At 35.9% G+C, this 15,922-nt stretch overlaps 1 protein-coding gene across 1 annotated transcript in view; it reads right to left on the minus strand.

The window, feature by feature from the left end:
- Positions 1-1,968: 1,968 nt before the first annotated feature.
- LOC106883014 (protein lifeguard 1) overlaps positions 1,969-15,922 on the minus strand; it is a 38,372-nt gene continuing 24,418 nt past the window's right edge. The window contains exons 3-11 of the mRNA XM_014933877.2: positions 15,415-15,493; positions 12,882-12,935; positions 11,181-11,271; positions 10,919-10,956; positions 10,468-10,513; positions 9,646-9,687; positions 7,861-7,950; positions 6,329-6,376; positions 1,969-4,994 (exon numbers count right to left, since the gene is read on the minus strand). Coding sequence (XP_014789363.1) covers positions 4,842-4,994; positions 6,329-6,376; positions 7,861-7,950; positions 9,646-9,687; positions 10,468-10,513; positions 10,919-10,956; positions 11,181-11,271; positions 12,882-12,935; positions 15,415-15,493 — 641 coding nt within the window. The 3' untranslated portion in view covers positions 1,969-4,841. The remainder of the gene's footprint in view (positions 4,995-6,328; positions 6,377-7,860; positions 7,951-9,645; positions 9,688-10,467; positions 10,514-10,918; positions 10,957-11,180; positions 11,272-12,881; positions 12,936-15,414; positions 15,494-15,922) is intronic.

A 15,922-nucleotide genomic window follows, 5' to 3' on the forward strand; every position in this document is an offset into this window, starting at 1 on the left:
ATGGCTTAGTAGGCATGGTGTGATAAGGAAAAGCAGGTAAACTGGACTGGATTGGATTGGATGATAAACCGTTTGTCAAGAAAGCAGTACCCATGACAGGGTCTCTGAAACTAGGTATTCTTAACCCTTTAGTATTCAGAATACTCTGTCAAATGTAAAGCTTATTTATTAACATCGTTTTGAATTAATCATGCATTATTTCATAGCTTCTAGATTTTGATGACGTGATAGTTTATTTTTAGAATGATATTGTAGGATAAGTGTGAGAAGCTGGATCTAGCCAGCCTGAACATAAAATGGGTAGAATTTTTGGGCCATGTATAGCTGGTTTAAATACAAGGAGGTTAAACTAGAAAACGAATCTGAATGCTTCCAAAACAATGGACTTTTCTCAAGGCACCCAGAGTGTCAGGGGGTAAGTATTATGCCGGGTAGAGGATTAAATCTATCATCCAAGTAGGCAATAGCAGGATTTGAACTAAAGAAACAAGGGAACTGGAACAAATACCGTAAGGCATTTAGTGAAACATTCTTACATTTCCATCAATCCAACACCATGAATTAATATTTTTAATTTTTAAATTAACCTTGAAAGGATGAAAGACAAAATTAACCAGTGGCATCTGAATTATTTTATTCAAGAGCTAACACCATTGTAGTAACAATAGAAGAGACAGGGGTATAATGTTTTCAGTGGGTGTAAGTATAAATGATAGAAGAGACAAAATAATGGCTTCAGCCGGTTGTTGTAACAAATTAAAGAGACAAAGGAGTTATACAGTAAGTCAGTGGTTGTATTGTTAGTGTATCGGAGGTTCACTAATTAGAGAATGTTTTAAAGTTTAGTATTCCAGATTGACAGTTTGCTTATGGAAAGCTAACCAATCCTAGGCAATGTGATCAGAACTTGTGTGCAGAGTACTTCTACCTTGTATAGGAGCAGCAGCTGTCCATAACTGAAAAAGTTTTTGCTCAGGAAGAGAAAGCCAAAAGTTTGGTTACTATTTTATAAATATGAGGTCACTACAAACCATAAATCTTAACATACAAGACAGAAAGTGCAAGGAGAGTATGTGCATGGAAACATTACATGTCTTAGTACTGCCTGTGCTTTAGAAGGCAAATGAAGGAGTAAAGCACCATGTCTATAGAGTTCCTGTGAAGAGCAGTCACACCAGGTATTATTAACTTTGGCTGTGTGGTACAAAGGCACAAATGTGGCTCTCTGGTAATAAGTTTGCTTCTCAACCACATGGTTTCAGGTTCAGGCCCACTGCATAGCAACTTCAGCAATTGTTTTTCACTATAGCTGCAGTTTTGGTGATGGATTTGGTAGAAACTTGTATATCTTGTGTTGGTCATTTGGCTGTGACCATGCTGGGGCACTGCCTTGAAGAATTTCTAGCCAAACGAATCAACCCCAGTGTTTCATTTTTTTTTAAAGCCTGGTGCTTATTCCATTGGTCTCTTTCGCCAAACCACTAAGCTACAGGGATGTAAAAACACCAACAGCAATTGTCAAGTTATAGTGGAGGTCAAAAACAGACACACCTATATCAGGATTTTTTCAGTTTCCATCAACCAAATTCACTCACATGGACAGAAGAAGACACATACCTAATGTGTCACACAGTGTGTGTGTGTATGTGCATGTACATATGTCCTTGCTTTGATATCACGTGAGAGTGGTAAGCAAGCACTGTCTGTTTTCAATCTTCTGTGAAAAACGGTCAAGGGGAAATATTCAAATACTTGAAAACAAGTGAGAGTTGGCAACAGGAAGGGCACCCAGTCATAAAAAAATCTGCCTCAACATATTTCATCATGCTAACATAAAAAAGAACATTAAAACAATGGTTTTGAAATACATAATGATAGAACATAGCCACATGAGGTTTGTGGGATATCTCATCAATCAAAAGAAAAATAAAGATGTCAATAACAAAATAAAAAAAAAATAAAGACAGATCAAATTTCATTCCAATACTTTATTTTTCATTCTTTAAATTCCATTTCTTTTCCTTTTCCAACAGAAAAAACCATTTTAAGAAAGAGGAGTTATTCATAGATGATAACAAAATGTCTCAAGCTGCAATGGTTCATAAAGGTGCTTAGCTCTGAATTCTGTAGCATTATGTAAATAAAATGTGTCTCCCTTTGAATAGGAAACTAGTCTATCACAGGTAACAATTCCTGAACATCTACTAGTACCACCTATTCCAACTGGGTTGAACTGAGGCACATAACATTAGTGTCCTATCCAAAGACACAGAATACTTGCTGCATGAGCAGGTAGGCAGTTCAATAACTTAATTATTCACTTGGTGATTTCATGTCTACAGATGACAACAGCAAAAGGTGGGGAAAAAAATGAGTGTCATGTTGGTGCAAGAAGGGAAATAACTGACAAACATTTTTTTTCTCAAAGAGTGGATTATGAGGAAAATGGAAAAAAAAAACAAAAGAAAAAAGCCAAAGGGAAAGAAGTAAAATCTTTCCTTTTTCCTTTAATTTCAAAAGGAACAGCAAATAGATAATGATAATACTGGTTTCTTTCAAAATAAAATCTTTGGAATAAATCATGAAATAACAACCCAATTTTCATTCTAAGAAAAGAAAGATAATGACAAACAAATTAAGATACACATAAGAAATTCTTTGTAATAATACTTTTACTAACAAAAAAACAACAATGGGAGGAAAGAATAAATATAAAAATATACAGACAACAAAAAATATTTTATATACATCCAATAAATATAATTATTACAGGTTGTGCTTCTGCAGGAGAAATTTATAAATATATTTCTTTATAAACTGGATGATTTGATAGCGTATGCAATTATACAGTTCCACATTTAACGAACAGAAACCAAAAGGAAAAGAAAAAGTGCAGTTACCTGCTTTGAATACAATAACATACAAGGATATTACAATGAAGAAAAGGTTAAAACAAGTGGCTCTAACCAAGTAGAGGTATGATAGGAGGAGAGAGAAGTCTGGCAGCTAGATACATTTCCATGAACAATAATTGTAAGGAACATGGAAAGTTGTGAGAATAACACAAAACTATTTCAAAGAAAAGAAACTTTCAAGAAACTAGAAACAGTGAACATAAATTCTTACTTTGGATTAATTAACAAGGTAACTTTGTTTTTCAAACAAGGTGATGGAGAAAAAAATGTGATGGCAAAATAGCTAAGAAGTTATAAAATCTGGAATCCGAGAAAACCTGTGACGGTCTGCATCGGTAACAATAAGTTCACAGAAGAAAGTTTAGTTACTGTGAAGAGTGTAGAATCCAATGCTTCATGTTGTTACCCTTTGTCTAAGAGTGAGGAAGACAGAGTGAATAGAAGTTCTGTTTAGGTCAGAGTAATATAAATGAAGGAGGAATCGAAGCAGGAGGAAGGTCAAGATAGACAGAAGAGGGTAACGAGTTACAGGTTCTTTTGAACTTCAATTCTGGAATTTGCAGTTCCTTCACTTCATTCATCTGACCTCTGGGCCCCTCACACCACCTCTCTTACCACTCTCCCTATAACCCACACTTTTCCACTCCCATTTATTTATCTTACAGGTCAGGTAGCAACAGACCAACAGCGTCACTGTTTTGTCTCTTCCATTCTTGGACAAAGGTCTGAAATATCAGATTCTACATTTTTGTAGGTGCCAGTTATCTTTCAACAACAATAAATTCCAGTATAAACCACACTCACACACACACACACACACGCATATATTTGAATATATCTATGTTTGTATATGTGCATGTATGCACACACACATATACATACGCATGCACACAACACAAACGTCCATGCTTGTGTATATTTATATATTGATAATATAAGTTCAATTTTTAAATAGGAATACATGAATAACAACTGTATCTACATACTTTATTTCCATTACAAATATTCAAAACTACATTTTATTCTAAAATGGTCCCATTTATTTTCATTTAACAAATCAGATATTTCTAAAATGATACAAGACAGAAAATATCCAACAGATTATTTATCCAACTATAACGTTTGTAACATTTCCTTGTTACTATCTAATATTCACCATTAATATTGTCCACAAAATTTTGTTTTGTTTTTTCTACTAGCTAATGACTTATAGTTACTATCATTTTTCTTTTCAAAAAAAATGGATGAGTTATAAGTATTATTTATAGATGAAACCTGAGGTATCCCGATGAGGAATCAGATCAATATTATTTATTTGATGAAAAAAGAAATAAACAGTTATAAGTTTCATTTTAATTTCAATATACAATAGTCTTGAAATTTCTAAATACTTATTTTTTTTAATATTATTTAAATTTTAAAAGATATGTGTCTGTTTAATATATATATAAATAAGTATATAATAAAAAAGATTAACAACTGCAATCCATATCCTAAAGTAAAGATATTTTGATTAACTTTTTTAAATATTTTAATACAATTCTTGGATTGTCTTGAAATAAATAGTAGAGAATATTTTAACGAGAATCTATCTGAAAAATGTTATAACAGATCTTTAGGTTTATATTGAGATTAAAATTTAGGATCAAAATTTTAATAGTTAACTCGGATCAAATTATGCAAATATTGTATGCAAGTAGTTTCATTGTAATAATTCTATGGAGAAACTATAGCATTAACAATTGCATTCAATCCTCTGTTATACCATAAGTCACAAAAGAAACCCAACTTTGGATGTATCAAATAATTTTTTCTTTTTTTTTTTACCATTTACAAATACTATAACTTCCTTTGAAGATGCGATATATATATTTATACACACACACACACACGCACACATACATACACACACACGTATATATATCGTTAATCTTGTGCATTGCCAACAATAGTCAATATAAACATGAAAAGCTGAACAATATCCAAATAAAGATTCAAAGCTGCAAAAATGTATTCTTCTGGTGATATTGAGTACTTGTGGCGTCCTCCAATCATCATCTGGGTATCAAATACCAGATACTGAAAATAAATACAAAGCAATATCAGTATAAAGCAATCTAATGAAAAACCATCAGAATTTATTCTGATGTGCCTCTAGTAATTACAATTTATATTTGAATTGACACTTATGCACCAAGTACAGTGCTTAGCCCTGCTTATGTCTGTCTTACCAAACTCGTTGTTAGCACTCCGTCGCTTACGACGTCGAGGGTTCCAGTTGATCCAATCAACGGAACAGCCTGCTCGTGAAATTAACGTGCAAGTGGCTGAGCACTCCACAGACACGTCTACCTTTAACGTAGTTCTCGGGGATATTCAGCGTGACACAGTGTGACAAGGCTGACCCTTTGAATTACAGGCACAACAGAAACAGGAAGAAAGAGTGAGAGAAAGTTGTGGTGAAAGAGTTCAGTAGGTTTCGCCACCATCCCCTGCCGGAGCCTCGTGGAGCTTTAGGTGTTTTTGCTCAATAAACACTCACAACGCCCGGTCTGGGAATCAAAACCGCGAGTCCGCTGCCCTAACCACTGGGCCATTGTGCCTCCTCACCAAACTCGTATGGATTAGACAAATACAAGTTACTGAAGCACTATTTTTACAGCCTTTTCTACTGCTGACCCTTGCCTATATCACAAAAAGGGAAGTTATCATTCTACCGATCAAACAATTTGACATGGGAATGTGAACATAGTTGGGCTTTTTTTCAGAGATGTGTAAATGTAAAGTATCACACACATACAAAAGGTTTGTAGATAGAGTGAATTTGGTAGACAGAAACTATTGATCTCTTTTGGCAAACCGCTAAGTTACAGGGAGATAAACATACTAACAGCAGTTGTCAAGCAGTGGGAGGGGGTGGACAAACAAAGACACACACACACATGGATATATACACACACACACACACACACAATAGGCTTCTTTCAGTTTCCATCTACCAAATCCACTCACGGTTTTGGTTAGCCTGAAGCTATAGTAGAAAAGACTTGCCCAAGGTGCCATGCAGTGGGACTGAACCCGAACAATGTGATTGGGAAGCAAACTTCTTATTACACGGTCACGCCTGCACCTGATCAATCAATTTATCTAATTAACCAATTATTTTTTAAGGTTGGATGCTCTTCATACTATGAGACACAAAAGGAATTTATCAGATAATGGTTATATTAAAGTTTAAATTCATTACTAGGTAGTCGGTATTCCATCATTTTAAGCCCCCAGTCACTGTGTCTCATAGAAGCTACAACAAAATGCTGTCATCCTCCTACATCTTTATTAAGATGGCTGAAGCGCTCCAAGTACACAGTGTAACTTTTGAAATAAAATAACAATAGAAAGAAAAATTTACTTACAAAACTGAAAAGTAGAGCTCCTAAAGCAGCATAGGCCAAAGTAGCATACTAGAAAAATATACAAAAAAAAACAATAAACATTAGAATTGTCAAAGATTCATTGAAAATAAACATATATAAACTGAAAGAGAATAAGTTATTATTTTTTTTATTAATAATCTGTATACAATGAGTTTTTATCTTTGGCCAGTAAGTGTTATTTCCTATTTGTTTCTGTCTCTCTGTCACACTAACCTTTCATCATCTGGCACAAGTTACTTGGTGACCCTGCCAGTGCTGGTGTCATGTAAAAAGCACCCAGCCACACTGTAAAGTGGTTGGTGTTTGGAAGGGCATCCAGCTGTAAAAGACCATGCCAAATCTGACCACCTCACCTGTGCTGGTGCCATATAAAAAGCACTCACTCCACTCAGCAGGGTTGCTGGTGTTAGGAAGGGCATCCAGCCATAAAAACCATGTCAAAACAGTTACAGAAGTCTGGTGCAATCTTCTGCCTGGCCAGCTCCTGTCAAACTGTCCAACCCATGCCAGCATGGAAGGCAGACATTAAAGGATGATGATGATCTACTAATGGTACATAGACCTTTGTATCTATCGCTCTTTGAGTCCTCTCATTCTCTTAGAGACAGTTCAAGAGAATAAATCATTTTCAATGTTCTCTTTTCTATGCTCGTATGGGTTGGGTGGAGTTTACTGAAGCAGATTTTCAATGGCTGATGCCTTTCCTGTCACCGACTTTCACTTGTTCTAAGCAAAATAATATTTCCCCATGACCAAACGCACTTTCACAGAACATTGGAAATGAATGACACTGCTTGTATGACAGTGACACTCATTTACAATATCAAGACAAGATGACACACACACCTATACAGTTTTAGTGTACTAAATCCACTCACAGGGTTTTGGTGAGCTCGGGGTTATAGTAAAAGACACATGCCCAAAGGTCCAAGCAGTGGGACTAAACCCAAAACCACATTGATGGGAAGCATGCTTTTCAAATACACAGCCACAACATGTACCTAATATATTATTCCTTTCCTTGTTTCAGTCATTTGAGTGTGGCCATGCTGGAGCACCACCTTTTGTTGAATTAATCGAACCCAGGACTTATTCTTTGTAAGCCTAGTACTTATTCTATTGGTCTCTTTTTGCTGAACCATTAAGTTACGGGGGACGTAAACACACCAACATCAGTTGTTAAGCAATGGTGGGGAGGACAAACACAAACACACAAATACACACATATATATACAACAGGCTTCTTTCAGTTTCTATCTACCAAATCCACTCACAAGGTTTTGGTTGGCCCAAGGCTATAGTAGAAGACACCTGCCCAAGGTGCCATGCAGTGGGACTGAACCCGGAACCATGTGGTTGGGAAGCAAGCTTCTTACCACACAGTCACTCCTGCGCCTATAGAAACTATAATTCTATTTCTCCAACAATTTTATTTTGCTGTAAAGAAATTTTAACAAATTTCAGTTCATAACTAATTTTTTCTATTCATAAATGAAAATAAAAGATCTTACTCTGTTTTGAATGATTGCACAAAGGATTCCGAAGACAAAGAGCACAATTAGGAACACAAACAGTAGGCCTCCCATTGTTGTGAAATCCCACTGAAATAAAATGTTTTTAAAATGAGAGAAAAAGCAAACAAAATTAATAAACCGAAGCAGGAAAATATTACAAATACATAAAAAATATTCTAAAATATACTGAAATCTTTTAAATTCACCTAATTCAAAATCTACAAAATTTCATCATCATCATCAATTCATGTACACATTCACTGCTGAAGAAGGCTGGGCAGTTTGACAAGACGCAATGAGGCCAAGGACTACATCACAATCCAATGTTTGCTTTGGCATAGTGATGCCCTTCCTTATGCCAACCACTTCATGGCATGTACTGGGTGCTTCCTTCATGCTACCAGTATTAGTGAAGTTGCCATGCAGCTTGCAAGACAACAAACCCTACAGTGTAACTTTATACAAAGAGATGAGGAGTAAAGTGAGAGTAAAATTATGAAAGAATGGGGCCAGAGTAGAAAAGGTTTCTTGCTGTAGAGGAGTGACATGACTACTCATCTTTTGGAAGAGAGATAGGGAGTGACCAGGTGGGGCTGGAAAGTGATAAAAATAGTGGAGCAGGAGTTAGGTGGACTTCAAGGTACAAGATGGGTGGGAATAAGTGGAGCAGAGGAAATTCTGTAGTACCACATAAATTTGTCCACTTGTTTATCTATATCATCCTCATCATCATTTAACGTCCACTTTCCATGCTGGCATGGGTAGACTGGTTTGACAAAAGCCAGCCAGGCAGAAGCCTGCACCAGACTTCTGCAACTGTTTTAGTAGGATTTTTACAGCTGGATGCTCTTCCTAACACCAACCACTCAGCAGAGTGGACTGAGTGCTTTTTACGTGGCACAAGCACAGGTGAGGTCAGTTTTGGCAAGGTTTTTACAGCTGGATGCCCTTCCAAATGCCAACCACTTTACAGTGTGGACTGGGTGCTTTTAAGTCTACATTGGTTTAAATGTCTCTAGTTGTAGTTTTAGTAAAGTTAGTGTTTAATCCTGCCTATATAATGATTGATTGAAATAATGAGGTTATTAAGCTTATGCTTTTGTATTATACTATGGAAGACGGTAGGGATTATAATTTTGTATGACTCAATAGAGTTGTTGCTGTTTAGTTATGTATTTAGAAGTGGTTGTACATTGGGTAAATGCATTTGAAAGTTGTGGCTTCTTTGGTTTGTTTGTTCCCAAACAACACTTATTTTAGGGATGTTGACACCGCCGACTGAATGGTACTGCCCAGGTGTTGAAACCATAATGATATCTGTGGGGTAGCTGATGATGGAGGTATGTTGGATTGTTCGTGTGGCTGTGAAACAGTATTATAACACATCCTTTTGAAATATTATATATATATATACACACACACACACACACACATACATACATATGTATCTTTTACTTGTTTTAGTCATTTGACTACAGCCATACTGGGGCAGGCCTTGAAGAGTTTTAGTTGAACAAATCGACATAAGGACTTTTTTTTTGAAGCCTACTACTTATTCTATCAGTCTCTTTTGCCAAACTGCTAGCTACAGGACTGAACCTGGAACCACGCTTCTTACTACAAAGCCAGGGCTACACACACACACACATATATATATCTATATATACACACACACATCATCATAATCCTCATCATATATATATATATATATATATATATATATATATATATATGGCAATATATAAATAATAAATAGTCTTATATTAATAATACAACACTTACTTTTGTCTGGAAGGCAAACAGTGTCAATGCAGCAGATACAAGCTAGAAAAAAAAAAGCAAAAGGAAAAACATGAAGTAGTGGTAATTTTAGGACATCATTAAATGATTTCAAACAATTTTACCAAGTGACCAAGAAGATAAAAGAAATGTGCATCTGGTTCTCCAGACATAATTGCAAAGGCATTCATCATCATCATCATCATCATCGTTTAACGTCTGCTTTCCATGCTAGCATCCACCCACAAATTTGAATTCTGACTCTGCAAGAGGAGATTAAAGTGGAACCTGTTATATTCACCAGCAACACTAGTAAGACTATGTACTCTATAAGACGGTTCTTCAGTAGAGTCGATTGTTGAGAGTATTTGTACCAGTTGCTGGTCTGAAGATATTCCTTCTCTCTTAGAGACTCTAAAAAGGGGTGATGGACAATACTTTACCTCCTCTGATTAAGTAATTAAAACTATAGAATTAATGAGACAAATGCTGAAGATATCTTATACAGGCAGAGTAACAAATATTGATGTCCTTAGAGAAGCAGTAACCACCAATATATTTAACATAAAGAGGCAACAGGCTAAGTTTACTGTAATTCTGATGAGAAAATACAAGCTTAAAAACTTAGTGATAACCGAGAAAGCGAAAGGAAGGACCCAGAGAAGACACAGAGAGAAAATACTCAATGACATTAGCAGAAGGATATATAAAAACTGACCTAATAACTTGCTAAATCTTGTATAGCACAGAAGGTCCATGATTGCTGATGCCTGTACACAGAGCACATAAAGAAAAATTAAGACCAATCTTAAAAGTAATACTTACTGCTGTGATACCAACAGCTATTAGCACTGCATCTTGATCATAATGGCTTTAAAACAATACAAATGAGAATTTTAAGTTTTAATGAATATCAAAAAACAATATTTTGGAAACAGGATTTACTTTCAAATGTTTTTTTTTCATCATTAAGATAAATAACAGTATTTAATTGGATATGTTTAGCCTTCATACTTCTGGCAACAGTTTTACAGACAAATGAGCAAATCAGTAGATAACTTTTAACCATGCCATCTTTTTTAATCTTAACTCAGAGATACAATGCAAATCAGAAATAAAAGTTGTTTGCGTTAACATATTTAATGATGCAAGCATTAAGAAAACAATAATACATTTAATAAAGATTAACAAGAGATATATATTTCTAAAATAACATTTCATAAAATTATTCTTAAAAAATCCACCTGACCAAGAACAGCAAATAATTTTTGCTCACCTTGAAATTGCTCCAAGTAAAAATCCTTCACAAACAGTCTGGAATTCAATAAATTAAATCATATAAATGAGCTGAAGATTTTATAACAAAAAGACTACACATTTTTAAAATGTTCACTGATTACTCAAATTTTTCACAGAAAAAACTATGAGATGAATTAGAACCATTATTTAATAGAATTGTGAGTGAACTCAAGATCATTAGTTTTTTGACAAATTAAAGTCAACAAATAAAATCAATAAAATGCTTAATGCATACTTACAAAGACACACAAAACGATGAAGTTGACAGGAAACTGTCGTCTTATATCAGGGCAGCAAGCCAGCATTATAAGTGTAACGAAGGTTAATACTCTAAAAGAAAATACAGAAAAGAAGTCTTAAAATACATTCATGTAACTGTAAGGATATTTACAAAGATTTAAAGTATGAAATCTTAAAAGACAAATGGTGTAAAGTGCAAAAAGGGAATCTATACAAGGATATGAGAAGTAGATATATTTCTAACAATTCCTGTCTGCGAAGTTCTTGGACCAAATCTTCAATCCAGCTACCATTCCAAATTAAACTGCTTTACTTTTATATTATAAAATTTTTGGTGAATCACAAGCATTAGCATTAGGAAGGGCATCCAGCTGTAGAAACCATGCCACAACAAACAATTGGAGTCTGGACAGCTCCTGCCAAACCATCCAACCCATGCCAGCATGGAAAATGGACATTAAAAAATGATGATTATGACAGCTCAGAAATTATACAAATACCATAAAATATTTTATGTAGCCAACAGTTTATAGCTTCTGCCAATATAAATGTCTTATAATTTTGGTACAAAGCCAGCAATTTTGAGGGGAAGGAGTAAGTTGATTATATCAATCCCAGTGCTCTACTGGTACTTATTTTATTGACTCCAAAGGGATGAAAAGCAAAGTCAACCTTCATCATCATCATCATCATCATTGTCGTTTAACATCCGCTTTCCATACTAGCATGGGTTGGACGATTTGACTGAGGACTGGTGGACCAGGAAGCGACACCAGGCTCCAATCTGATTTGGCAGCGTTTCTACAGCTGGATGCCCTTCCTAATGCCAACCACTCCAAGAGTGTAGTGGGTGCATTTACGTGCCACCGGCACGAGAGCCAGTCAGGCGGTACTGGTGACGGCCACGCTCCAAATGATGTATTTTACGTGCCACCTGCACAGGAGCCAGTCCATCGGCACTGGCAACGATCTTGCTCGAATGTCTTTTCACGTGCCACTGGCACAAGTGCCAGGGTGCCATACACACACACATCTGTCATTAGCAATCGAGCATGACCTAGTATATACTATGCTTTCTCTTATTGCTTTAGTTACCTATAGAGCTGTGAGCAAACAGACACCCTCTTGGCTCTCCTACCACTGACGCAGTGATGGACAAAGGGTTATTTGTCACTGTCCATACTATTATTTGCACCCCTCTGCAAACCATGTCCAGCAAGTGTGACAGAGTGGGTTCATCAAACCAGTATGATCTAAAACTCAAATTCACAGCCTCCACATTGGACTGTAATTGATGGAGAGAACGTGCTGAGGCCTTTGTCCAGCAGTGGACTGGATGTAGGCAATCCCAAATTAAAACACTTATGGTAATTGCATTTTTTTTTTTTTTTTTTTTTTTTTTTTTTCATATTTTCCAGCAAACAAGCCAAATTTTTCAGACCAAAATTTACAGCCAAACATGGTAGGACAACTTATACATCAAAACAGCTTTGGAGAACCAAAACCAAAAATTTCCATGCAGTATTTGGAAAGTTGGTGATGTTGGCTTGTATACCAGAAAAAATGGTAATCTAATTAGTTACATATTTCACAATTATATTATCATTTAAATTGTAAGGTGAATAGCAGCAATGTTTAAGGAAGGAGTTCTTTGACATAATTTCAAACTTTACATAATGTTTACACTTTTTAATACTTACAACGCTAAATACCATATCCATGGGTTGCTATGCGAGTATTCTTTGACTGGTGCTCTGAAAGTAATAACACATGCCATTAAGAACAATTAGAATTTCTTTTAACACATTATTTCTAACTTCCTTTTATAATTTATTCATAGCCATACAGTGTGAAAATGTTATAGTCTTTGTTATTTTACCAAAACTAACAGTCTTACATTAACAATGAAATTTAACAATGTTAAAAAGAAAGCTTTTTTTTCTCCCGCCAGAATCTTTACCAGCATACCACTAGGCATGTTAGCAAAGTCTTTCACGTTTTTTTACTTAATAAATTCATAATAAATTTGATGTTACTCTCACTACCGAGGCCCTGCATCAGTAAATGTTCTATTGTTATTCTTAAAGCTTGCTTCAAAATAACATCAATCTAACAGTTACACAGATTTCAATAATGCAATCCTACATACAAAGAAAGTAAAAAGAGACATGTAATCATGTTAAAAAAAAATACTGTGCCAAGCATGGCATGGCTTTGTGGTAAAAAGTTTGCTTCCCAACCTCATGGTGTCTGGGTTGTCGCACTGCATGGGACCTTGGGCAGCCTCAGGCAACCAAAGCCTTGTGAGCAGATTTAGTAAGGAGAAACTGAAATAAGCCTGTCGTATATGTGTGTGTGTGCCTTTGTGTCTGTGTTTGTCTCCCACCTCTGCTTGACAACCAGTGTTGGTTTGTTTACATTCCGGTAACTTAACAGTTTAGCAAAAGAACCCAATAGAATAAGTGCCAAATTTAAAGAAAATAAAACAGTACTAAAGTTGACTAAAATTTCTTCAATACGGTGCCCCAGCTTGGCCACAGATCAATGATTGAAACAAGTAAAACATAAAAGACTTAAGTTATTACTGAGTTTAAGGCAGCGAGCTGGCAGAATCGTTAGCAATCGGGACAAAATGCCTAGTGGTGTTTCGCCCATTGCAACTTTGTGAGTTCACATTCTTATTTCTTTATTGCCCACAAGGGGCTAAACATAGAGGGGACAAAGAAGGAGAGACAAATGGATTAAGTCGATTACATCGACCCCAGTGCGTAACTGGTACTTAATTTATCGACCCCGAAAGGATGAAAGGCAAAGTCGACCTCGGCGGAATTTGAACTCAGAACGTAACAGCAGACGAAATACCACTAAGCATTTCGCCCAGCGTGCTAATGTTTCTGCTAGCTTGTCGCTGAGTTCACATTCTGCCAAGGTCAACTTTGGCTTTCATCTTTTCAAGGTTGATAAGTACCAGTGAAACACTGGGGTCAATGTAATCGACTTAACTCTTCCCACAAAATTTCAGGCCTTGCGCCTTTAGTAGAAAGAATTATTCAGTTTTATCATTCTTGCACTGCATGTTGCCAATTGTCACAGTTCTTTGTCATCTTCGTATGGTTCAGCTTCTTGAGATGAAAGTTCAATTCAATGCAGCGACCTCTACCCATCACCCATTATCACTCATCTCTATCCTTCACTCTTTTTTACCAGGACCCATGCAAAACTATCTTCTACCATTCTCACAACCACTCATTTTTATCACCAGCCATCAGTCACTCATAACCCATCATGTTGCTTGTGATTCCTATTCAATTTCCTGACCAACATACAACTATCACTCCCTCTCCTGTTACCCTGTTACCGTTTCCACTCATCTCACACACACTGCTTTGGTCAACATGGACATTACTCTCCTGTTCACAGTGTCACGTTTGTTTTATATAAACAATATAGAAAGGGTTCTAGCCGTATAGATGAAAATCCGACCTCCCTTGGTCTGGCGACACGATAAAATGCACCCTGTACATGCTAAACAAAGAGACAACACTGGTTAGAGAAGACTCTTTAGTTTCACCAAGTGCATGATAACCTCTCTAATTCTGATACCACGATAGCAAGCACCCAGTACACACTGTAGAGTGATTGAAGGATGTCCGTCCAGCTGCAAAAACCATGCTAGAAATGAAATATACAAGTAAAAAATAGTCCCCCAATTCATTTAAAGGATAGTAACTCTAAAAGAGAATACACTTGGATGTAATGATCAGTCCAACCCATACCAGAATGAAAATCAGATGTACAGTAGTTATTGTGTATATACTGGTTTTAAATTCATTAGTTACCATGACCTTTGTAGGCCCTCTCAGATATGTGCGATCGATGTAGTGGATATCTTGTTTCTATAAAGTAGACATCTGCCAGAAAATACAGAGCAGCAAAGGTCTTGCATATACAGAATGAGGATAGGTGTAACATCAAATGAGCTTGGGCAGAGAGGGTAGGCAATCTGTTAGTTTAGAGTGCAGAAGATGTTATAGAAGAGAAAGAAAACAATGATATTGTTTGTGTGAGCCAGTAGTTAAAGCATATTGGTGAATGAGTCGGTAGAATGTCTTTTAAGTCATTTTTATGTAACAGCACTGTCTTAAAGATATGACCAGCACAGGCCATTGCATTACAGCAAAATGTTTGGGTAACATCTGTTAATAAACAAAAACAATAAATTGGAAAGCTTACACATAAAGGAAAAGTGCTATGATGCCAAGAGTAACCATCAGCTGGAGCATCAGAATACCATAAACCTTTCGAATAAAACCTGGAAAATAGAATTAACAAGTTTAAAATGGTAATCCAAATATTTTTTTCCTAAATATGCAAATCCAATACAAAGTGTGACATTAATTTATGTGAATAAATATATTTTGTTAGTTTGGAATTATACTGAATTCTTTAACCCTTACTATCATAATTCAAGAGGTGCACACAGAACAGCAAGAATCCAAACAATAACATGTCTGTTCATTTTCAATGTTCTAAAAAATTCAAATGTGAACTTCTGATGACCACTGGCTTTCATCATCATCATTTAATGTCCATGTCGAATGCTAGCATGGGTTGGACAGTTTGACAGGATCTCATGTCAAAGGACTGCATCAAGCTCTGTCTGTTTTGCCATGGTTCTTTATGGTTGGATGCCCTTCCTAATATCAATCACTTCACTGTGTGGACTCAGAGAAAAATCTCC

The sequence above is a fragment of the Octopus bimaculoides genome, chromosome 6 (genome assembly GCF_001194135.2).
Source record: "Octopus bimaculoides isolate UCB-OBI-ISO-001 chromosome 6, ASM119413v2, whole genome shotgun sequence".
Lineage (NCBI taxonomy): Eukaryota > Metazoa > Mollusca > Cephalopoda > Octopoda > Octopodidae > Octopus > Octopus bimaculoides.